Source organism: Varroa jacobsoni, unplaced genomic scaffold (genome assembly GCF_002532875.2).
Source record: "Varroa jacobsoni isolate VJ856 unplaced genomic scaffold, vjacob_1.0 scaffold_772, whole genome shotgun sequence".
In the NCBI taxonomy this organism is placed as follows: domain Eukaryota; kingdom Metazoa; phylum Arthropoda; class Arachnida; order Mesostigmata; family Varroidae; genus Varroa; species Varroa jacobsoni.
This window is the reverse complement of record NW_019213674.1, coordinates 387,892-414,371: the sequence shown is the minus strand read 5'-3', so window position 1 is coordinate 414,371 and position 26,480 is coordinate 387,892. Positions and strand designations below refer to the sequence as shown.

The 26,480-nt window shown below is 41.4% G+C and overlaps 1 protein-coding gene across 1 annotated transcript in view; it reads left to right on the top strand.

The window, feature by feature from the left end:
- LOC111263501 (glutamate receptor 1) overlaps positions 1-26,480 on the top strand; it is a 78,728-nt gene that overhangs the window by 24,581 nt on the left and 27,667 nt on the right. The window contains exons 2-5 of the mRNA XM_022838624.2: positions 1,274-1,351; positions 2,544-2,696; positions 17,501-17,749; positions 25,692-25,984. Of these exons, the coding sequence (XP_022694359.1) occupies positions 1,274-1,351; positions 2,544-2,696; positions 17,501-17,749; positions 25,692-25,984 (773 nt within the window). The remainder of the gene's footprint in view (positions 1-1,273; positions 1,352-2,543; positions 2,697-17,500; positions 17,750-25,691; positions 25,985-26,480) is intronic.

Sequence of the window (26,480 nt, the reverse complement as noted above, 5' to 3'; positions counted from 1 at the left end):
AGCCATCACATGGCAATGGCTTGAGAAGAGTATACTGAACGTATGCACCGCTTTCACTCTATAAATTCAAAGTACTTTAGCTGCGTCTATCTTCGGTTTTAACACGACTTTTGACAATTATTATCATCCGTCAAATGCATTTTGGAATTGTCGCAAGATCCAGATATTTATTTATCGGTTTCTACTCACCGCTAATTAAACTTCATAGTTTGCAAAAAGTTCATTAAGTACATATCGCGTTTTGAAGAACATTGTTTCCCTCACTTCCACGTCCGTGTGCCTTACGGCTAACCAATTAAGGACAATGGTGTGATATGATGGCTAAGTCTCTCTCGCTATCTCCATTGTTTCTAATCAGCTGTGAGAGGTGCCAAAGTTATACGCAAATTAAGTTAATCGCTCTTTGCAAGTTCCAAGCGCTATTATTTTTCCCTAGACAATATCATCTTTTTCTCTCTCTATCTATGGGTTGTAGGTAACGCTAACATGGGTAAAAGGAGTAGCTATAGTGAACTGTTGCGTAATTATGCCGCTCAGCTCTATACCAGTCACTGTAGCCCCTGTCCTACGGGGGTAACATATTGAGATCACTGCGTCAGACAATTCGAAAATCTATGCGTACCGCTAACGGTTCGAAGGTTGGCGAATACCGAAAGCGGCAGAGAGAACTTCGCAAATGATTCTGGCTTCTCTGTAGTATGTCTCAGTTACAGCGGGAAAAGCCAAACGCATTATGTATAATCTCGGACCCTAGTGACGCAGTATAACGTTGACAACTGGCAGACGAGCACGAACGATGGCTCTCAGCAAAATGTTTAAAAAATTTAGCATAGAAATAGTCATTATTCCGTTTCGCAAAAGACTGATATGCCACGCAACATGGGTGCCGCTGGTAAGAGGATCTAAAATCATATAAAGCTAAGCAGGACATTGTCAGCGAAGGATCAAGCTGGCGTGACTGAATGGCCTTTTTGATTTGAGCCACTTCGAACTCAAAGCGTCGCTTACAATTATTTTGCTACAAATTAAATGTCAGATTGATGGAAATTATATTAAAAACGTCGCATGAAGAAAACGCAACTTCCGTACTCTGAAACTTTATCAACATCAGCCATTGTTGGACCTAACAGGTTCCTGCTTTCCAGGCTATCGTCAGAATGACTACCGAGTAAGAAATTACTCTTCGAAACAAAATTGCACAATATTTACCCAGTCAATTATTTCTTATATGAATGCCATGCATAGTACTAACAGGAGAGCTAAAATGTTTTAGCGGGCGACATGGGTCATCGCTATGGAGGACGAGCAGCGAAACATCAGCCTGCCTGGGTGCACCAGTTCCTCAACCTCGGTAAGAATCATTGTAGGTAGTTAATAAGTCTGCCCAGGTTTTTGGTAGTTAACAATAGACAAAATGATATCTTAGACCTTTTGCTTGTCGACATAACTGAAACTCGGTGTGCATGATGAGTCTGTCTGGCGCATGTTAGCTTCATCAGCAATTTCATATTGATTATTACAGTAATTGCCGACTTGGCTATGTCTTTGTCGTCAATGGCGAGAACAAAAGCAACAATGTAGGTTGACAAATATCGCAATTTTAAGGTCTAATAAAACTATTTATTCGTTGCTTTCATGGGCAGCTTTGACCATAACATGATTGAACGCGCTAGCGGAACTGCTCATAGAAAGAAGTAGGTAGAGATTGCCAGGTCACGTTTTGATCTGGCGTCCATTCATAATGTGGCAGCCGTCAAGAAGAGTAGACAAACATCACAGATCGATAAAGGCTCGGGATAGATGAAGCAGTACGCTTACGGAGCGTGTTTGCTTAGCAAACTGCAGTACGAAGTGTTCGCTTGAAATCGCTTCGATTACCGTCGGAGTTTGATCGACCGTACGGACCAACTCTCTATGCAGACGTGTGGTAGAGAAGAACGAAATAGTCAACACCCATACTTTGTAGATTGACTACAATGTAGAAATGACATACGTATAGCTGCCACCTATTTCAGATTGTAGGCGCCCATCGAATTGATATAATAGTTTTGACGTTATATGATTGTTCATCCCTGCCCCTGACATAGGTTACCGTACCTCTAATAAGACATTGATTTCGATAAAGTATCTAACGAATTTTCCGAAACTCCTTATGTATTAAATCTATTCCTGACGTCTAGGCAAACGCATCCAGCTCGTACGCGCATGATGTTTCCCGGATAAAGTTCCATATTTAATCCAATATCGGGACTTGCGTATTTCTTCCTTCACGGTCACTTTGGGTTGAATAAAAACGTTCATATTTCTGTTCTTCCAGTACTTCAACGAAGTTTATTGTATTTAACAACTTCTTGCAAACGATGCCGCTCACCTCAATTCCATCAGCTGCTATGGAGTTTGTTTTTCCGTTGACATGCGCAACATCAAATTATTTTGTCTAGATGTTTTGCAAATAATGACAACACAACCAGTGATTCCACGCCGCATCTGTCAACGAACGGGAAAGACCAAATCGCTAAAACATCGATGGATTCACTTTGCAGGTACTATATTCACTGAGGACATGCGAGAACTAGAGAGCGTTTACGAGTACGTAATTCGTGAAGTGCACAATAAAGCCCCCGAAGGGCGATTCCGTGTGAATACAACAGCTAGCACCTTGCTAACGGATGACCCATTCAACCTGACCCGAGAATGTGAGTATTTTGCAGCCTGATATTTGAGGAGGTCTTGGAAATGAAGATACTATCTGACGTGTTCGCTATTCTTCTCCCTTATTGATTATGACCTATAGTAATCGACCAATAATCAATTGTGTAATACGTAATGGCGTCAATTCTAACTACGTCTCAAATCGTTGAGACGCCGATGTAACTGTTATTTGAAAATTTAAAGTATGCCCCTCGCGTTCCTGTAATTATTACGAAGGGGCTCGTTCCGTTGGCCGCGCCACGCTCGGCGCCACAATTCTGTGAAAACAAATCAACACTCCGTATATGCAATAGGCAGGTTTTCTGTCATTGACAAATAATAAAATTATCATCTGCCATCAAAAGTAGATGAGGTTCGACGTCCTTGTTGTCTTAATTGTTTAACAAGTTAATGGAGTGAAAATAGACCGACCCGTCAATTACCTATTGAGTATCACAATGTGTGATGCGTCACTAATCACCATCGTTTATCCAAAGGGACGCATACCTAATAGCAAATGATCCCTGTATATGAGGTGTTTTACTTTGCAGTAAGTGATTAACTTAAGTAGCCAATAACATACGGAGCCCACATAGGTATATTACCGCCAAATAAACGAGACATAACTTTGGCCAACAACTCAAAATGAGCATTACTTAAGTACGATCGTATCAGTGTCCAAGTGTACAGAGCAGACATAGCAGGTACTAGTCAATACCCAACACAGCGAAGCAGTGTAACATCACGGCAGATTTACTAGTCAGCAATCTTTGCTGTTGTCCTTTCTCCGTCTCAACAAAGTGTCCTAAAAGGTTTTTCAACCAGCGTGTGATAATATCACTTCTAAAGGCCGACCACCTTCTGGGTGCTGGCCAAACCGATGACATTGTTAGTTCAATTCGGGGAACCAAGCAGGCGCTGCGTGGGGGCTTTGGAATGGCCTACGTCTAGGCGTCTGGCTGTGAATCGGTCTGCCCGAATGTTTCGGTGTTCGAGTGTGCCAGCGTAATGCTTGAGAAAAGAAAGGCAGCTACGCTTTGTCCAAGGTTAGGGATCGATCAGGGGCCGAGCGTGGAACCACCGTGTGCTTCTCGGATGTGTGGTGGCAGCCAATGCTGACTCCCTTGGCCTAACTTGTTCTGGTTCCACCGACGAGCAACGATGGCAGCAACGATAACGAACCCTAGTGTGAGAAATGAAAACGCAGAACGAAACTTTCTTACATTTAGTGCGCACACTCAATTCACTTTTCGCTGCAGTGTTTTGAAAGCTTTGGTCACGTCGTGGTTTCGAACGCGGCTTCGGAGCCGTTCAGTTCCCTTAGTCCACTATACACGGTGGCACAGAGTCTTGTTCATTCGTCACCGGTGCGACAACGACAGGCGACAACGGAGTTGGCGAACTCGTTGTTCTGTTTGTTTCGTAAAGATTGCTCTCGATCTCGGCTGGTAGAGCCGTAGACGGGAATGTAGGCCGGCGAACGGCGCCCCTAACCCAACCAAGCAAGCGAGGAGGCACACGAAGGTAACGGCTCGCGCGTACAGTGGGAAAGGTATAGTCAGTCGATCGTATGTAGACACGAATTGTAAAAGTGAGATGGGTACGAGAATGATAGCGTTGAAGAAGCTAAATTGAGCAGAAGGAAAGAAGGAGGAACTCGATTTAATGCGATAGAAAACTCTAAAAAAAAGCGGTAGAAAAAACGCAAGCGGCAAAACCGTCGTCTTCCGTCCTGGATGTAACGACCAAATCGCGCTTGCTGTGTTTTAAATTTTTTTTTAAAGGTTTGCCCGTGCACTAGCCGCATTGCTGAATAACACAACTGGTGGCGGAAGGACATCGAAGGCGCATTGAGTGTCAAATGTTGGATAAGGCGTATTCGCGGCTTCGTACCAGTCAAATCTGTTCTTGACTGAAATCAGAAAAAGGGTTTCCGACAGAACGAGTTCTATGAATGTCCCATGAGTTGAATGAAGTAAAAGCAAGAAAGGCTTTTGTGGACGACCAAGCGATAAGTGTATCTATGTGTGTTGCACAGATGAACAGATTCCAAGAGCAGTGCGGCTTCGAACTTTATCGCTTTTTTTCTACTCTTCTTAAACAGATGATTTTTTATCTTTGCCCAATAACACAGCTGAAGACCGAGCAAAGACATCTTGACTGCCTCCTGTTCGCGTGCGCAGTCTGCCGAACGGAAGCAAATGTACCTGGAATACGTTGCCAGATGGAACTTAGACGGAAATTATTACGAAACGAATAAACTGTATCTCGGAGGTCATATTTGGCTGCTGTTCATGGTGTTTTTCTGGCGCCTGGAAAATGCAAAGCATCCCCTGTGCAGTAGTTACCAAGTACGTCGGCTTCAAAAACCCATGTTAATAAATTATATGCGTATATTATTTTCAACGATTGCAGAAATCTAACGATGATGGCATGAATGCAGGATCATGTCATATCCTGCATTATTCCAGCTTTTAAAGCGTTATGGTTGAACCCTTATTATTTAGGTCTGACACAGCAAGTTATCCAAGCAAGCAATAGATTCTATCTATTCAACGACGAGCAAGACATAATTTGACCATAAATCATTTGCGAAAGCGTTGAACGCACAAATAATGTGCCAGGCTTGATGTGGCCAGAATATATGACCTACTAACGATGAATGTATTATGTCGAGATCTAAAACGAGAGCTAACTACATAATTAACTTTACTTCTAGCTAAAATAGTTACTGTTCTTTTATAAGATGGTAGCGAATCTAAATCGAACTCTAATATTGTTCAGGCACGAAATTGCGGATGTGGACGTGGTACGAAAGGTCGAAATCCATCTCACCTAAGCGGAATAATTTTTTATTGGCGACGAGGCGGTCTTACGACCATACATCATACCGGTTACTTGGGGAGTGTCTGGATCGTCGTTTTCATCATATTTTGATTTTACATGAGTTGACCCGGATATTTGCAAGCTAATCTGGCATTTGCTTCGTCGAATCATGTAGACCTTAGAGAGCATTCTTTGCAACTAGGATCTTTTTTTGCAGGTCAAGCAATATGCATGTACGTTTATTTAACGGTTTGTAGTGAATTACGGAAAAAATGTATACGAACAGGTTTCTAGCAGGATATATTGAAGCAAGCCTCATTTTCAAGGAGAGGATCTTGAGCGAGTTAGGTACTGCCCGAACGGCGTCCTTATACTAAGTGAGCACGCCGTACTATATAGGTCGGATACGCTATAAAGAACTAAATGGGCATCCATCGCAGTAGAGGTTCGTAGCCAGAAAGGAGTCAGAAAGTCAATAAGAAACGCTCAAACATCAATCACAATGAGGTAGAAAAATCGGATGAATATATAGGTTAGAAGACCAACCTAATGCCACAAAATTTGCTAACTCGCGGAATATTGGCTACGCAACCAATACTATAACAGGTTGAAAAGTTTATAGTTTCGCTGTTAATAAGTTGAAGGGTATTGAATTTCATAAGTTATACAGAAATCAGCAAGCAAAACAATAATAATAATGAGACAACGAGCTTCAAACTATAACACGTAACTTTTGAAATAGCACTAAGAATAGAATCCCTGAATTGGACCAACTTGCCCAAACGGGTCCTATTATTGTCCCATAGTGCTATTACATTATAAAGTGATTTCGTGAGCAACCATACATTATATGATAGACAAATATATATGAATACAGGGTGGAACAGAAGTTACTTGACAGGTTTATGACACCTATACAAGGTACATCTAAAATGTACGTACATATACTGTACAAATGTAAAATTAAAACTCGTTGACCGTAAAGAGAGATCAACTTTGTACAACATATTATTTCGAAGGGCTTACGCGATCGCTAATTGATTTAGGTTCACAGCATCGAATCCAGCTCAGTAGCAGTAGACAGTGAACGTCGAAATGCAATAACCTACACAAAAAACTATTCAACGAATAACAATTTTGACCAATTTTAATGAAACGTGCCTTTTCACTTAGCTAATAAAGAGTAAACGCAAAAGGAATATCAGTCGCTTTTGCTAATTGATAAAGGAAGAGATTCATTTAAGACGTACTGCTGCCGGTGGATTGCGAGTCGACTTGGATGGATGTAGTTTTAAGGGTAAAGGGAACCCGGGCGGAGGCCTTCTCGGCTCCGGGTAGTTGGTTCTAACTGAGGCCACTACATCAGGCAAGCAGACCGACTTGCCGACTGAGTAACCAACGTTCGACGAAAGGGAAACAAGCATTTTTGTCGGGGTTCGTTCCGGCTCATTAACTTCAACGTGTTTGGTTGGTATAGCTGTCTTGGAGAAAGAGCTGGTCTGAGTATATTTAGACGCTGGACTCCCCTTCGCCGCATTTATGTGCCTCGGATTCGCCCAGTCGCTTTGCTTGGGATCTAGCTCGCTGGTGTCTCACTTTAGCAGCATAACTGCGGCTAGCAGAAATGATTTCGTGCCCCTCCCTCGCTTTCTACCGGTCTCTTTGTTGAGTGGTTTGAACGCGGCGTAGAGAAACACCGATGGAGTTCAGCACGATGTTTTGTAGAAGGCTATCTTGTTGGTTGAGCAACGATTTACTGGCAGTGGCGGTCTAGACCAGTTCGTCCACTCATTGGCCGAAGATGGCCAAACGCAAGAAACGTAAGACAAACCTGAAAGGATACAAAGGGGCTGTATGGCACGAGAGGAGTACTGAGGTAACGGCGTTTCAATGAATAACACCGCCAGTGCACCGTTCCTCGCTCATTCTGTCAACCAACGTCAACGTTGACGTCCCTCTACCGTTTACATTTCGGCTGGTATTTTTAGCTAGGCGAGACCGCTTCTGGCTTGGAAAAGCATCGTTTAATCAATACACTAAAAAAGCTTGCTCTCGGTTTAGGATTCACATATTACTTGATTAGCGTTTTTGAATAAGAGGACGTAACAACGAAAACAAAAAACGAAATAAAGCCAAGAAACAAGTCGCAGGGTAGAATTGGCACAGGCTGACACCGGATTTTTTGGCTTCGTTTTGTACGTTTATACATGGCCTTAGCACAAAGTCCAGCAGAGCTCAGTTTTTGACTGCTCCCTATCGTACTATGGGCTGCTGCGTCCCTGTCCATGTTAAGCAGGCTTAAATTCACGAGCCTCACTGCGAAATATTTTGTCTCTATAAAACGTAAAGCACCGTTCATCCATCATTTTATAAGGAACCTTACCTATCCTCCAATTGTTGTGCCCAGCAGGTTCACTTCATAGAAGGTAAAAGTCTTGAAACACTAATAACGTGAAAGATTACAAATTGCTTCTGGCTATACGAATGTTCTTGCGATCAAGAAGGCCCACTCAGGTAGGCAACAGATTTGCATAAATGGCGTCAAATTCTCCTAGAACATCTAGTACTGTTGTTAGGCGCTACTTTAGCTCGAACTCAAACATATCGGCAAACTTTCTGAATTCTATGACCTATCGTTGATGAGTATGACGTTTCATCGGCATGAAAGGACCCATCGTAAAGAGTAACTTAGCAATTACATCTTAAATTACTCGATTTCTATATTCACTTCCTTCTTATCCTTCCATAGGTGTTATTAAAAAGCTCGACAAAGATCCTAGTGCAGATTTTCGAATTATACGAACAGATATGGTATGAGGAAAAGGATAATATTATAGATAACATGATGAATTTCCAAATTCGAGGCGCTCAACGTATCTGGTAGTCGCTTTATTGAATCTATACATACAGGCAAAACTGTGCCCATTCGTGCTTAAAAGGCGTACATAGTTTTATATGTAAGCTTGCTACATTCCTACTCCTGATTTTCTATAAATTTCTATATAATTATGCCAATGAACTAGTAATTTTTCTAGGTTGAAATGAATGAAACACCATTGATAAGCATTCTTTATATGCGAAGCAATAATTTGTTATTACCTGTCAGCTAACCTAACCTTAAAGGTCGGTTCATGTGAATTGTCGTTAATGAGATAGCTATTAACAACGTTAATAGGCATCTTCAACTAGTACTGGTTAAATCCGCTTTTTACCGTAATTTGCTAATAAGGCACGGTATAATTCAATGCCGCTCGTTCCGTTCATAAAAAACATATTAAAAAGGAAGTGTAGTCGCGTAGGCTCACGCTTGTAGGTCCAGCTCATTTGACTGGCTACATTGGCCTGCCGCTCACTGACTTGCTCCATAAGAAAATGTCCTTATGTGATGATAAGAAGGATGTTTGATGGTTAGTGTCGAAAATAGCGAAAATTAAAGCAGTCTGCCAGACTGGATTAGCGGGCCTATGATGACTTCATTTTTTGAAGGGTTGTCAAAATGTATTTTTACGAAACAATACCGCTTAGACGGCTGGCCTCTTGATAGTATCGCTTGATGTAACAGGTGTCGATGAGAGGCTCCTTTGTTCGGTTCGACGCGTTCTAAGTGACGCTTGGCCGTACCAACCGCAGGCTAACTGGCAAGAGCATATACCTACGTCCTAACGGCAATAACGGACAACATCTTTTGGATCTAATCTCGCCACATACCATTTGTATTGCTATTCCGAATGTATCATAAGACGATAGCCGGCAAAAAAAACTATAGTAAAGCAGCTTTAAAGATGCAGGAGACTTAAAGCATTACGGATGAAACCATAGTCTTTCACTACGCTGTTTCCATAGATATTAAATCTATGTAACTTTATTTTGCAGATATGTCTACCACGATTGTGTAAATCTTGAGCGTGCTTTAACGGTCTACAGCGCCTTGGATATATATGCCTTTAAAGACGTTAAGAATTTTAAAATAACGACTGTTTATACCTGCCATTCAATTATCTGTTCATTCGGAAATGTTAATGTTATAGTAAGTATATGTTGCAACAACAAATACGTTATACTACCAGGAACAAGGCTGTTTTTTTTTTTTACTAACTAGAAACTGACTTCGGGAAATAGTACGTGTAAAGCATTGTTGTGAAGGGGGCATGCGATGCAACCGGAAAAAAATTCGCAGAAGAAAGCTTGCCTCTTTATTAAATCAATACAGGTCGATCACGTCCGTATCACTGAACCAAAATAAGTCAACAACTAAATTGGAGATAAAGTTCAAAATACAGTTAAGCGATGGTCATAATTTAGATCTCATTTAATAAAGTAATTGTATAATATCGATCAAACAAGATTTGGGATCGTCTGTGTTATTAATTAAGTTGTGTACACCTGTACATACTTTTCGTGAGTGAGCTATAGTCGGGACATTAGTCAGGTCTTTCTGGGTTTGATTCTTACAATTTGTGTGTACGACGCATACAACCAACGAAGATCATTTTTACTATAGGCGCAAATTCGGCCACCCCTAAAGGGGTACTTTACGTATGGTAATAAAAGAAATACGCTTATGACAATTGGCTGTTTGTAACGTTTTCGTGTAAATGAACAGTTCCCTATTTTTAATAACTGCAAAAGATGCTGGAAGATACGTTTCTTGGTGTCACTTGTTTTGTCATTTTGATCGTGTTAAGCGCTGAGCTGAAGGTAACCGAAAATGCCATTTAATAATTGTAAATACGATGAAAAACAGATGATAGCTTGTAAACTGCAAAAACGTTTTCCATCCAGGTTTGCAACATGTGTGAAAATGTGATACGACTAATTTTCTACTAGGTAGTTGCGGTCTGTGGGGGGTTAATTCATGCACTAATTTGAGTAACATTCAAGTAAGCTTGTAATGATACTGATCTCGGATTAGCGAGCGATTAAGGTTTAACAGCACTGCATAGTCCGTCTGCTAAGACCTCTGCTTAGGCGAAGTCTTCTTCGATTTTCTTTATCCTAGGTTATCAACGCATTGTTGAAGTGCATCTTGCTATAAGAAAAAAAAACATTCTATTCATAACATAGCCAAGTTTCTGTGACCATATCAGTCTAGTCATAATCTGACTAAAATCATGGTATGTAATGATAATTTTTAATTGCATTATTCGGACTATTTATGTCAAGTATTCCGTCGGGGGTGTCGAACGAGTTTTGAAGAAGCCTAGCTTTCTAAATATCGACAGCCCATCCCGAAGAGATATTTTTTTTTTGTATCCAGATAGTTGGCTAAAGTAATACACACTGAACGCCCTAGACAAACTCTAGGGAATTTATGTAATTGTACAAGGATATAGCTGTGGGACATTATTCGAGCAACGGCCAATTGCTCTCGTAACTATCTGCATTCAAATGGACCTCCTTTTCCCCTTTCATAGCTAACGTATGCAGTGCACAAAGACTATTGTTCAACCAATGTCCACCGATAAATGTACGAGTTGGCTTATCACCGGTGTGTTTCGCTTCGATATTCTGGCCTATCTTCCTGCAGGCTACAGAATGAAGACGAACGGGTCGCTTGTAGTCGTCAGAGCAAGTAGAAGGCAACGGATAACTGTCTTAGTTGAACATTCTCCGCATAATTCGTGACGGAACTATAGAATGCTGGTCGCCGACATCTTAGGCAACTTCGTTGACTTGGTAGAAACGCGTCGGCATAGAAAAACGGCATTATCTACCGAAGGGTACGATAGGTGCTCTTGGATGAGTCAGGTCTTAGAACTGTATCTCTTTGTTTGAACTTGTAACACAATATAGACTACCGTAATGAAGTCGAAAAAATGAAATAGGTAAAAACGTACATAGTAATTTCGGTGGCGCAACCAGAGCTCAAGGACAAGGAGCGAAAGGGGCAACGGGAGAATTTTGGTGATGATGTTGGATTAATTGTGGCGGTCTGAGGGTGGAGCAAGGCATCTCAGTAACCGCATCGGGGATGCCTGCCTTTGTACGTAAGACTTTGCCTCTGTGGTCTATGTTTCCATAATAGCCTTCTTCAACACTAGTAATCGCTCAAGTAGCTCTTGATCTTCTTCTCGTTTTCTTCAACATGTCTCGTTCCAAGCGTACAACCGATTTAGTTACGATGTGTCAGTAAATTACACTTAGTAACTGCTCTCTAATTCCTACGTAGAAGTGGGCCAATGTCGGTTTTGATTTACAGCAGCAGCCATTTACTACTTGATTTATCTTCAGCTCGACTAGTCGCGTCGACTAAAAAAACAATCTGTGGCCTGATGTACATCATCATGGGTGCACACTAGCTTGTGGTACGGGCACTTCGCGCTTATTGTGCTTTGTACTCCTGAATGTGGCTGCTCGTGACAAATATGCCATATGTTCCCGTTGGAGAATTTAGCGCAACCGTATATTTTAGGAACTGATAATAAGTCGCAAATACCCATTGCGAAACAATATTGGTAGGTGCCCCCTATATTATCAAGGACCCAACAGTATCCCATGCTATTCCCTAGGTTGCGTCCATGCAAATTGCATAATGACTAGTCGCTAGCTTCTTGGCTGGCCAGCCAAACATGGATGGGTGTCATCACTACTATGCCGCTCGTCGTTCATTCGCTGTCCCGAAAGTACGACGATTTTTCGTGCAGGGTAATAAGGAACGGGTATAGAGTCTTTCTAGAGGTCCCTATTTGAAATGCTGGAAAAAATGCGGAGGCATTAGGGAATAAGTAAAAGCCCTTACCCATACGAATCAGCCTTCTCAATGAAAGAAACCAATCAATAAGATTATGAACTCCACCAAACGAGCGGCTAATGCCACCGCAGCCATCGCACCAGTCAGAAATGAAAAACCAAATTCGATAAGTAAACAGAAGCGGATGGAGTATCGGGATGATGGAATGGGTAAAAAAGGGCCACATTTATATCGTTCAGAAAGCGAGCAATTATAGGGTCACTTCCCGCTGTTTATTCGCTCGTCGACTTCTGGTCATGACTTCACGACCCGTTCTCTTCGCCGTGATGAGGTTCAACCTAGTGCAACAATTAAACAGAAACGAGCAAGTAACGTAACGAGGTTTCCACTAAGCTTGTATCTAACAATGGTAGGACTTCAGACACTTAGGCCGTAAATGTATCTTACCTAAGACACTATATCAGTTACATACGAGTCATTTTCCAAGGGCCGTTGCTGAACATGTCGATGCAGTTTGGCTTGAGATTTTAAACCTTTTGTACCTACTGTGTAAAGTAGACAGCTTTACGGTAATCTACTTATACTATAATTATTTATGATGAATTTGCAGTTACAGATGAGTTCAGGAATAAGAGTCAATCAGGCAGGCCGCATAACGAACGAAACAGCCCACCAGGACTGAAATAGAGAAGTAGGAAATCATTAGAAGAATATAAATATCAGGAAGGTGTTCCAGCAATTCAAAAAGGTTCAAGAAGGGAACTTTGCTAAGAGCAATGGTGGTTCTAATTGAGCGTTGGCTTTTTGTCTCAAATACAAAAGATACGTTCCTTGACACTTCTTCTGGATAAGGTTTACGTGGATCTTGCAGAAGTATGTGCCCGAGTGAATCATGGATAACGGTAGAAGGGGCAAATAAAATAAAATTCTTTTGTTGATTAATAAATACACAGCTACAAAATTCGTGTTCTGGAACTCTGAAACTAGAAGTGAATTTCTGATAGGGCAGATGGGACTGAATGCAACGACTAGACTGAGCAACAAATATATTTCTGTGTTGCTGGAGTAACCCTCACAGAATAACAGATTATTCTGCGTTTTCGGATTTATGGTGGATCTACGTCTGAAAATTATAACTCCGACAAAATAGATATCGTGCTTCAAGGACCTGATCTTTATATTTAAATGAATGAAAATAAAGACAGTTGTTAATCTGTTTAAAGGATTGGCGGTATAATCAATATAGTACTGTGTGGAAGCATGGGTTTCGAACCCATCTGTATGGACTTTTTCAAATAGGTACTGATGTGCGCGACAAAAGCGCATAATTGCAATTATTCACAATTCATTGCCACTCATAATAACTTACCGATCGTTAAAATAACTACTACTATTCACGTGTTAAAAATACTTCAGCAGAACTTTTGAATGTTTGTTCTGCCAGTCCGCCCTTAATCTGGAATTGTCCAGCGCGGCCCTGTCAAAGCAGGTTTTAAATAGAGCACTTTTGCGTTTGGTGACAGCTTGTCGATATAGTAAATTCTCCGAGTAATCCTTTTCTGTCAGTGGGACCGGTACCAAGTTCAGCGAAAATCATTCATTGTCGCATTAGAACGACTTCGCTAAATGATCATTATGACGTATATTTAGATGGCAGCCTTTTTTTTTCGGGTACTGTTATTTGCATTATTGCAATATACGGTTCCACCTGATATCCTACGATTTGTGTGTTGGCTTCACTCATTATCGAAGGATCCTTCATGTCCATTAACGACGCAACTGAGTGACTGTATTCAGCTAACCGTTTCCTTCCTTTTACATTGATCCTATTTTCGCATATGACGCGATGATTTACGCTGCGTGTAAATTCGAAGAAATCTCGTCTCATTTAGTCAAAGAAATCATCAGGCCAGGAGAGCCCCGAGTTTAAATTTTTCGAACAACGACTGTGTACGCGGCGACAGCGGCAAATGGTCTTCATGCAACTGAAAATACTCTACTACACGTAACTTGCAGAAGCGCTTGAGCGCCTAACTGCCCATTCGTTTCTTACCCTGCCGTTTCATCTGATGAGCTACCCCCTTAACGGGTGGCCGACTTTGGCAGCGTTCGTATGGAAAACGAGGCGAGACAGGAAGGGAAGATGGATAGAGGGAAGAAGTTACTCACAACGAGAAGCAGAAGATAAAGATATTTAACAATACAAAGGGGCAGACTGTGGCATTTGAGTATCATCAAAAGTGTCTCTGTCCCGCGTTACACCCCTCCGCATGTTTTTCGCCTTCTGAAGTTGCCCATTACTTAGATTACCCCCGTTCTTTCCTGTTTGTCTTTTCTGCTAAAGGATATGTGAGACTGTGACCAAAGGATATTTTCTGCCGCTAAGAGATGCAAGTTTTTCTTCATTGGTTAAAGAAGCCAACAGTAGTTGCGGCAAAAATATCAGTAGCAACTTCATAAAATATAAGCAACATGTCCTATTTCGCTTGAAGTACAGTTAATTTGCGTTTCGCATGGTCGAATATCTCTATGCGATGGCAAGACGTAACGATCTAACCTCGTGTTTTGCCTCCCGTTGGAGCACTGTCGCAGTGCTGTGTCTGTCATTGCCTTTACTTTCCGTTTCTTAAAAAGGAGACAGTCAGCGGACATAACAAGCCGAAGTAGCCTTCGAATCGATGAACTGTAGGACGGTCATGATTCGTCCACTTTTGTTCTTAATCTCGGTGGAAACTATAGGAAATATATATATATATATATATTGACGCACATACACTAAAGAGTAGTACGGACTAATCACTGAGTGTTCTTAAATGGAGTAAGCTTTGGTCTAGGTCCAAGGTTTCCGGCACTTTTTCGGTTGAATAGAGTTGACATGCGCCTATATTATATGGATAATCCATCCAGTCACATCGAACGTGAACTTTTATGCTTAACGTTCATATTGCAACTGTATCTGATGCGGTTGGATGCGTTAGAACCTTTGCAGTATTCCCACTCAGTAAATCATAAATGGTTTTGAAACTGGAAGATTCCATATAATGCCTTTGTGTGTAAAAGGCATTTTTATTCATTATCATTCAAAGATGTATCAGAACACCAATAGGTTCTCTTTATTAATCACAAGTGATCAAAACTAATGCGGGCAACAGCGTCAATAACAACATCACAATGTCCAGAGGCTGCCAGGTTACGCAAAACCATAACTAGCAGCTGTGCAGCGATTAAATACGATGGCCTTATGGATTTTGGTGGTCTCCTGCTGCTGGCCTGGGGTAAACACATTTTCATTAGAACCTTCAAAAACAGCTTCCCGAACGATTGTATATCGTCGTATATAGGGGCGACATACGAGCAGGCCACCGAGGAGTACAACATCAGTGTAGCAGTCGTCAATCGCTTCGATAATCAGAACTGTTATAGATTCGAATAGTATCGGTCGCACCGGAGCAAGAGACAGGGCTAAACGAGGTCCGAAGGACTTTTTTTTGGATACTAATGAGCTACCATCGTCCCTAACGGATTACACATGTATAACCGCGCACATGCAACGTGCTGGTCGCCCATACGCAGACTGTTATATATGTATATAGAACACTAGCGGAAGGATTCAGGGATGTGTCGTGGGCGATGCTAATGCCATCGAAATACAGCCGACTAACATCCTTTAATAGAGTCGGACCTCAGATAAAGTGGTCGTGGTCGTGGTCTGTAGTGTTTATAGAACGCTAAAGAAGAACATTGCATTTGCGATCTGGCTGTTACGGTTACAAGGTCAGTCGGCCATATTTTTACTATCATCAGACCTCAGAAGGTTGATAATGCCCGGAGGCTACTTACTGTTTGGCTTGCTTAAGTTTTTAATATTGTTCCACCTCAGAGTTGCATTCACTCGCGTAAATTAATTACATTCTTTACCCAGTCAAAAGTTAGTCCTCGCCGTGTCACAGGCAACAAACCAGTCCTGAATAATATCGATTGATAAGATCTTAGTTTTTTACAAAAAGGTATACAGCTCATAGAATTGAAATCAGTTTTCATGCGGCGTTCTTTTTTTGATACCGCGCGACAAAACAACAGTTCCTTTATTGTGGCTACAACTTGGATATTTTTTGTTTACTTGTGATTATGACGCATTAAACGAACGCTTTGATTAATCTTACATAATAGTGCTACGTAACCTAGTTCAAAGGTTGACCGATACCAACTGTGATGTACGCCTAGAGTCTACCAAGGATTGCAGCTGAAAATAGCAGAATAGACAGGAAGCAAGCGAAAAGACCCAAAGGCCTATTTTAGATCTTCTCCGTTCTTTTGTCCATTTTTCTCCCTTTCGTTAGGTTATTGTGTCGACCTCGTTTCGAACAGAGTGTTTACTAACCTCGATGTAACTTCAACTGCATTGGAAGCGATGACAGGAGCCAGCGAAACGGTGCTGGATAATGGCTGGTTATTTCCAAATGAGCACGAAATAACTAATCTTTGAAATATACAAGCAAAGATGCATCCAGGTAGTGAACTCGGAACGCAAATGCATTTTGTGAAGACGCAACCATATTAACAGTACGTGCGGTAATGGCTACAAGTGCGCTTCAGTAACTTTAACGTCCCTCCCTATTGTAACGTCGATGTTCTGCATTGGTTCCCGCTAGATCTAACTCATTCATCTTCATCCATGATCTGCAGATGATCGAGGAGCGATATCATAGCTTTACAATCATTCTTCGGAACGTTCGTAGTATCGTTTCGTTCGACAGAAGCTTTTTGTCTGTAATAGCGTATGGTATGCTGACCTATAGCAAACTACAGTACGATACCACTTAGAACGTTTCGTATGAGCATATTATAGACTCATTTTCGTCAAACATGCCTCGAAATTAGAGCGCCGATAATGAGCACGTCCAGTTGATTGTTTTTTCTAAACTAGTGCTAAAACGAAATCATGTCTCTTATACCGTTCACCTAAGGTACTACGCTATTAAGTAGGACAGTTTCATGTAGGTTGGCAATCCGTATGTATTTAAAAAGATAATGGCACTCGACCTTCGAAAGACATCGCTAAATCTACAGTTCATCTTTTCACACTGAGGGCTCCCGTCCGTTAATGTCTTTTCATCGAGCCAACAGGGCCGACTAACCGAACTTCACAGTTAGAGTAGATGCGGTTTATCCCTATAATTGCTCATATAAGAATAGACAAACCGAATGAATAATGTTTTGCTCTGCAGAGCTTCTTACGTACGTGACCAAATCAAGCTGTAACGTTCACTACTTGGGGTATTCGTATTTCAGTATGCGCTCAGATGGCGAAGGGTATAATGGCAATGATGTCACCGACCGTGAACCAGAGCTTTGAAACGGTTGCGTCAATCTCCAACACGTTTCATATGCCGTTTGTGACGAGTGAATTTCCTGAGGTAGCACGAAGTCGGCCTGCGCTGTTCGGCCTCGCTGTGAAGCCGTCCTATCTTCGGGCTGTCATGGATATCATCAACTACTATCAGTGGCCGTATGTTATCTACATGTACAACTCCAATGACGGTAGGTTACGCTGCTAGGAGCCGCTTTAAACTAAGCAGCTGCTTATGTCGTCTGTATTTCTCACAGGCTATTCGCCTTTTTCTATTCTGAGCATAGCAGATGGCTTTACTCTATATAGGGCTATTGCTATTAATGTTTTGTGCGTTTTAAAATTGATGACCAGATAAAAGCGAGGTAGTTACGTGGCTCACATACTTCACCGATCAGAACATCTACTTCGATCGAATGAATCGTTGTATTTCACTTTGTAGACCTGTCGACTTATATATATATTTAAAGTAGTCGAATCCTTGGAAAGATCGAAATAAAACTTTTAGAATGATTGTCGACCATGAACTCGGCTTGATCGAAATCCGCCCGTCAAAGAGCTCTCGGCAATTTTGGTTGAAACACCTCTACAGTTTCTGCACGAAATTGCAGAGGTGCCCTAATAAATTGAAAAAATATGATATCGCATATAAATTATATGCGGAGAGCCTTAGGCCTTGCGGACCGCTCAGTAACAAGACGGATCGCAAGCCACAATATTTTGTAGATAAATTATCAAAATGGGGCTATAATACTATAATAATTTCCATATTAAAACGTTGGCGTAGGTAAAGGTTCGGGTGTCTCACTGTGAACATGCCAGAATGCGTAGACATCCGTACGGTCGTGTAATATAAACACGTTCGTGTTGCTAGGAGACGTAGCAATGGTACATTGAAGCTTGATTCTCATACAATCCAAACGAATATGACAAATGTTAAAAAAATGAAATTTTTTATGATATTAACAAGTTAATATCTTCAGTCTGTTAGATCTTCGGACGAAAAAACTTTCCAAAAAGCCGACCTATCTAACATATCTCTTAGGCGATAATGCGATAATATCTTCTTCTTAATAATCTTCAAAGTATAATGGCCACTTGAATTCTGGAGGGAGATAATCCGTCACTTCAGCGTGTGATGACAAAAGTAGCGTATTGTAGAGTTACTTCAACTTTGTTTGACGTTGTGTCGGATAAGTTGTTGGATCATTTTGTGTGTCTATTCTTCCAAACGGTAAAGACGAATTAAGGTCGCTGGATTTCTATTATTAGTTCCAGCCGTATGCATATTTACCATGTATAAGTTAATTTTTTTTTCTATTTGAACAATTAGCGATTAAGTTACCTTTAAGTTAAAACGATCAGTAAAATGTCTTGATTGAATTTTTAGGCTGACTTTTGTAAATCTCACTTTTCTAGTGGAATGGGAGCATGTATTGAACCTGCCTCAGGCTTTTTCACACTAGAAACCTCAAGCTAACATCTACGTGAATTTCCCGAGAGAAGTTGTTGAAAAAGTTAAGTGTGATATATCCAAAAGTCGACAGAAGAAAACTTATAGACATGTGAAAGCCTTTCATGCGTATACCTTTTAGAAATATATTTTGAATATTCCAATTATTAGGTGCCGTAAGTACCGCGGTTAACATATCAGTCTAAGCGGCACCGGAGAATGGATAACACGTTTACAACGAACAAAGCGACATATTTCCTGAGGCGAAGCAGTTTATAAACGGTTTTCACTCGTTGCGAAAAGCAGAAATATCCGCATTTTGTCCTCTGTCAAATTGTGTGGTCAATTCCATTGTAACTTTTTTTACCTTTAAATTAACTTTAGACCAATTATATGACTATAACAGATGTTGGTACCAACCAGTTTCTCTATAGGATGTTTCCTATTCGACTGCTTGGACAAAGGTGGGCAAAATCGTGCGTGCGTTTCGTTTATGTCATCATGTTTATATTCCTTATATCCGAATCTTTACATCGTAGTAACATCACTATGATTCGTGTGCTACAAATAGAAAACTCCTTGTATTATTCAAGGTTGGTAAATCTTCACTGTTTATATACGCTACAATATACAGAGGTAATTGAAAGATATGTGTATAGCCGGCGCGTGATTCACACTAATATTATTTCCTGCTTATGACAGCAGTAACAACTGCAACGTTTGCAGGATATGGGGTCAAATATGTTGTCAGCTTACAAAATCGTACCTAGCTGCTATAGTACTATCCATGAGAAGAGGGCAAAGTAATACGGCAGGTTTTTCATGTCGCTTGTCGTCCCTAATCGTCGGCCAAAGTCTTGCGGCCTTTTGCAGACATCAAACTGATTTGTTATAAACATTCGGTCTATGGCAATCGCCTATGTCGACGGTGCCAGGCTGTTGATAACACTTTAGGCCAGCGGCTACGATTCTTACGGCCATTGTTGCTCTCTCATTTATATTTGCCGTATCAGTTGTGTATACATTCAACTTGTACAATTTTCGAAAAAACTATGCAGCGACCCAGTAACTGCTGTAAGCTATCGTATAAGCTTGTTAGGCACCAAATACAATCGGTAAATTGTAACTAACAACTTCAACTGACGAAAGAAAATAAACTACCCGACCATTTTGTTACCTTAACGAGGAAACGTTGGACCTTCTACGTTTAAGCCAACCTGGTGCCAGTGCACATGTATTCACCAGTAGAGATGCTGCTCCTGTTCGGTCTAATTATATATGCTCCTGCCCGCAGGACTGGATAGCCAACCACAATTTTTCAGAGCCTAAAAAAATTCGCTTCGCCGTAAATGATTAAGTATTGATTGAGTATTAAGTAATGATTAAGTACATTTGTGCTTCGCCTTTTTGCCAATAAAAAAGCACCTGTTTCAGATCTGTTTCAATATATGCATGCTACACTTGAGTGAAAAATCAGAATCCGCTCAAAGTTACCATTTGTCACATATATTAAGTCGTCGAAAAAGTATTGGTCGTACTTAAAATAAAATTGAGCAAGTATTTGTTGTGTAAGTTATATTACTAAATATGCGCGACCTCTGATCGATGACCTTCCCCCATCTTTTCGATAGCATTTGCACAATACTGTTGTAAGTGATCGTTTTTTTATGGCCTGTGATTAACGGCCTTACAAATACTAGATTTCGCAGATTGGGGTGCGATCAAATATATCCCTCTATAGTGTCCAATGGCAATCAAATATCAAACTTTTCCGTAGCCAGTCTTCCCTCAAATGAAGGGAAATTTTTTACTGGTCGATGTTCGGTCCCTTGGAGGAATCATAATTACTCACGCGAACTTTCGCAACAACTTCGTAATTAGTCGACCACTGCGAAGAGCTTCCTTCACATTAAAATTTACTATCTTTAAGCCATATCCGCAAGCAGCAGAGGGTCAAAATAGAGGATTTATTTAATTTAGCCGGTACGGCGCCTGGGCGGCTTGCTAGGCCAACTGAGTTATTTTCCGTCCCTACTATGCGACTGCAATCTCACGGTCTTGACTAATCCTATTGGAATAGCAGAATGACCATTTGAAACCAGACAATAATGAATTCCTTGTCATTCAGAGCTCCCGGCCCACTTTTGCTTTTTACCTTCCTGCTGCTGCTGCCGCTTTGCTCTCTGGCATTTCTGATCTTTCTTCAGCACCATGCTACCCGGCCGTTGTCCTGTTCCCGTCCCAAATAGTATTGCCTCGTATATACGCTTTCTTTAGGCCTGCCATCCATAAATGGCCTACAGTACTAATCCTTGGATGCTTTCCTTACGTGCCGTCTTGGCTTCTTCCGCTTTTTAAGCTTGTTCTCCCCCTCTCGTGGACCTCGCGCGAACTGAACAACGGCGGTAATCCTGAGACTCCATTGTTATGTAAATTTCCTGCGGGTGGACTACGACGATGTCTGACAACAGGGCTTGGTTTCGCACGTTTCTTTGAAGCACTTGGCCAAGCAGCAGGACCAGCACGAACAAGAGAATTCCGTCCTGTACTGAGAGTGACGCGGGCGGGAGCAGCATAATGGAGCCACGACTTGTTCTGCTGTTACCATCGGGGAAAAATAAAAACGAGTTCTTCGCACGATCTCTTTCTGCTTCTGTATTCCGCTTCGCTGATGCTGGCCTTTGGTGCTGCCACCGCCACCATCGCTATTTGCTGCTTCTTGGCCTTTGTGTCCCCTGCCCGCCTTTCTATTTCTTATCTCTGCTATTTCACTTTCGCGTGAACCTCGGTCGTTTTTGTACATTTTTTGAACCTCCTGCGACTTCGCCTTTTCTGCCTCGACGTCACCGCTCCCTTACATGGCGTCTGCTGCCCTCGTTACGAAATCAGCTTTTGTTGACTTTTGGACGAGCTACAGTCGGCGGAACAGCAGAAGCTGCGATACTATAGATTCATATAGTTTGGGCCGTCGTTTCTGAAGCCAGCTAACTTACCGTACAGGAAAAGACTGGCCTGAGGGCGGCCACCGGTGAAGTATCATCCTGCAGTCTGCCAGTGTAGCGTAGAATGTAGGCACCATTAAAACGCTAGCCAACCGATTCCTGAATAACAATATGACAACAGCTCTCCGCTGGCGGGGTTCATTGCTGTGAGGGACTGAAATGGCGAAATCGATGGAAACAAAAATGCTCGCTTTCTGATGTTTGAATTACTAAAGGGGTTGGTCAATCTAGGTTAGGATTGATTAAATTTACTGATTACTCGGCTTTCTTAGATTCAGCGTCAATCAACGAGCAAGTCGAGATTTTTATTGGGATGGTACATTTTATTTCTGACCTTTACCCGCGTACAGTTTGTCCTTTGAAACGCGGGTTGGATTAGTTAATCTATGCCTTATAATTAGTGAGCAGGAAAACACAGATCGAAATACGCAAATCGCAAGGGGGCTCGACAAAGTGACATTTTTTTTCCAGTTCCTGAGGACTGGGGCCATTTCGGGAGACCGTTCACTCAAGAACAGGCAAATTCTCTCTGACTTTTTTTGAGTAGAATAGGGTAATTGCTTCAAATAATAATTATCGACCGGTGAACGCATTATGAAGAGGCAAGTTGTAATGCTGCGAGAAAATGAGACTTCTTGGAAGGAAGGGTCTGTATAATGAAACTAGAAAACGGAGAACTCTTGCCAGCTGAAACAAAGACAAACGGTCGAAAACACTATAATCATCTAATAACATCCTAGGCCTTCGCATAGATCAGTGTTTTTGTCGAGGGTAAAACGGCATAATATCACTACCCAATTCTAAGAACGCAAATGTCATACCAGATATCGTCTATAGTATGGTGCACAAGTCAAAGTAGATGCAAAAAATTAATTTGTTCATATTCAAACACGAGTACGCCTACAAATGTTTGCTGTGAATTTCCAATAATTTCTGTGAATTTAGAAAAATGAAATTAAAAGTTGGCTAGAGAACATTCGATTAACAGAAAAGTACTTTATTCAGATAGTGACTGGAAAGAGAACATATTTTAACTCTCTCTCTCTCTCTCTGTCCCTCTGTCTACTATCTGCCTGTGTGTGTGTGTGTTTGTGCGTGTGTGTGTGTACGTGCGTGCGTGTGCGCGCGCTACTACATTCATGAGCGCCTTTAAGCGACACTATCTGCAGTGAGCCTTCAGGCATCGTTCAAACTACAAGCGTTCTCTCTAATCTTATCAATTCCCTCAGCTGGAACCCGTCAAGCTTGTAATAATATCGATAAAAGTATTTAGAAAATATAAATAAGTTTGTGAAACTCAGAATTTACGCAAATTCAGTAAATATTTAAAACTCAGTGCTTCGAGAATGCCGATATTAAAAGTACGCAAACTCTGCTTACATATATATAATATAGTATATGCCCGCAATATTACTCAAGGAAATCAGAATTTGCAATAATTCAAGTAATCCACTAAACATGGTCAGAGTCCACTAGTTGACCGTGTCTGTGATGGGCATTTCCTCATCAACCTTATTGAGCAAAAGCAGTAGTGAACGTACTTGCACAAATTGCTACATAAGGTTCGTTGAGCTGGCCTTAACCCAATAACCCAATCAGCCCGTTAGGCCAACCCAATCGCGAATGCGCTGGTGGTTTTGGCAAGGTCAAGACAGATCCTGTTGTACACCGTCCGCCCCCCTCGCTAGCACCGTTACCATTGGCACGGCTACTAGCATCAGCACTGCCGAGCTCTTTCTATTCCTTTCGCCTCAATCCGTTCCACGGCAAGGGAAAGCCGAAGATGTTCTCACTTGTGTCCCAAAAGAAATACAGACGGGTACCGCTATTGGCGATGTTTCCTGCAGCCGCAGAGTTCGCCTGCTGCACAACGGCCTGTCGGCATGCAATAACGGAAATAAAACCTCAGCATCACATTGCTGACGGAGATATCTTTGGTTCCGGAAAATCCCATCTGACAGTGAAGTCCTTCTCCGATGTCGCATAGTGATGATGAGGTGTGACAACGCAGCCACCGCCGAGAGCCGTACAATTCACGGTAGTGCCAGCGGCTATACTACAGCAGCAGCTGAAGGCATAAAAGACGTGTACGACAGGAGTAGTACGTAGCAAAGCTTACGGGAAACCCTATAGCTAATATCCGTCCCTCGAGCTAATAATGAGGCACACCTCCCACACGAATCATTGGAGTCCATTGTGGACAGCAGACAGTGGGCCGCTTCTTTCCCGTGGTGTGGGGATGCTAGAGAAATAAAAGGGAAAATCTGGTCTTTCAGATTGGGCTAGTTTACATGGTCACATTCCTTGACAGTCACCTTACCTTAGTATTGAGGGCTTAATACAAGCAAATCATCCGGTTTTTCAGTCCACCATTGTGGTAGCGTTCTTCATCTTTGTGAATTTCAGTCATGCCCGAAAATAGTACGCCAAAGATGCTTGTCTTGTCATATTAAGTACATTTTATGCTTGTGGTCTAAAACATCATTCCGTAACGTGCACAAGAGGATACTATGACGCAGGTACGGTGGAGCGTTCTGAATTCACCCTGTCTAACTTAACGAGCACAAATTAACTTATCGTAATTTATTTATTATAACAGGGTGTTTCTAAATGTTTAGTTAGTATGGCAGCACAAATTATGTAGTGGGGGAACTACTACAGTATATTTCTAGTAAGAAGAAGTATTGGTCTATACGCTAAGTGGTTTCACACTACCGATATATATATATATAAATGATTTGCAGCTTTCCGTGAAAAACTTCCGTGCATACGCCACAGAACAATTGAAATAACACCTTTTGCGAATTCAAAAATAAGAACGTTTTTGTCGTAGAAAATGAGCCAGAACAACACTATTATGTTTAGCGGACAAACACAGCTATCCTATAGAATTGCCCTGCCTCGGATATTACAGTTTCTCCGAGCGTACGTGTTGTTATTACTTGTACTTGAATGTGATCAATGTTCCGTGTATCATATTGTTCTATTAAGCATAGAAAATGATGCTCTCTTGGTGCGGAAAATACAGAAGATTAGCAAAAGACAACCGCACGAGCGTGAATCGATAACAGAACACTTCAGCGTATGCATCAAGCTCGAAAAGGTCGCTTCTCTAAAGCAGACGAATGTTTACGTATACACGTACATCAACGTGCTGACATGTGTGAGCCCACTTATCTCTGGAATTCTGATAAAATCGTGATATCGTTTTCGAAAACAAGTGCGTTCATATATAATAGTAACGTATCATGACTACAGGGACGAAAGCGATTCATGTTCTAAATAAGGGCTTAAAGGGCATCGTTAGAATTTCAAATCAGAATAGCCCCATGGTCATCCGGAAAAATGGCATGATCAACTGCAATTTTTCGTTTCTATCACTTTCAACTTGAGCAAGATTAATTGAATTCAGCTTAGTTTGTTTGTTGAAATACAAGTAAATCATAGGTTCATCAGGAAAAGGCTGATGAGATAATCGTTCTCAAAGGAAAAATGTGAAAAGCCACAGGCCGCAATGACGATCTACGTTCGTTCTGTGTCAGATTGGTCAACATCCGAGCAATGAATGGGTTTTACTAGCTTCTATGCAACGCCTACTTAAATGATTACATCGTTTACTTCTAGTTACATCATGCATTTATTATTGACACACTGGAAATGTTTTCCACTTTTTCTTAGGCCTATTGAAGCTTCAGCAGCTGTTTCGTATGTCAATGGATACCAATGTCGAGATAAAGGTAGTAAAACGTATAGAGAACCCAGAAGAGGCGAATGACTTCCTTCGTGATTTAGAAAAGCCAGATAGCAATTGCACGCAGGGAATGACATCTTTGATATGTGAAAGTCATCGGGAGACTCGGAAGTACGTCGTACTCGACTGTAGCGCTGACATGGCGCGCGACATTATCGTTAGCCACGTCCGGGACGTAAATATGGGCCGCCGAAATTTCCATTTCCTCCTTACCAGCTTGGTAAGTAATGAAGGCAGACGAAGTTTACGAAGTGTTTATACCACAACGTTAATTACCTTCTTCCACTTTAGACCATTTCTCAAAAATATTAGATATTAGAGTAGATATCAATTACGACATAAGGGTCGTTCGGTGATGACATATATTGGGGCTATACGTTTTTGCCAATTTCGCAATATATTTGAACCTAGACATACTCCAGTTCCCAGATTACTCGGCATTATTATCCGTTCGAATCATAGACTTTGTCTCAAGAACAAGATTGAAACAACGAACTCACCATAACTACAACACAATACCTTGTACCGAAAGTAGTTTATTTAGTACGTATACACAGATATCTAAATACACTCTAGCCTGCACAGTAAACTAACCACATATTACGTTCTGCATTAGGATAATTATTAGGCAATAATTATATTACGCGTTTCTTGCCGCTGTTCACGGAACGCAGCCGAGGTAAAGTTACGAATGGATATCTCGTAAATGTTGTCGA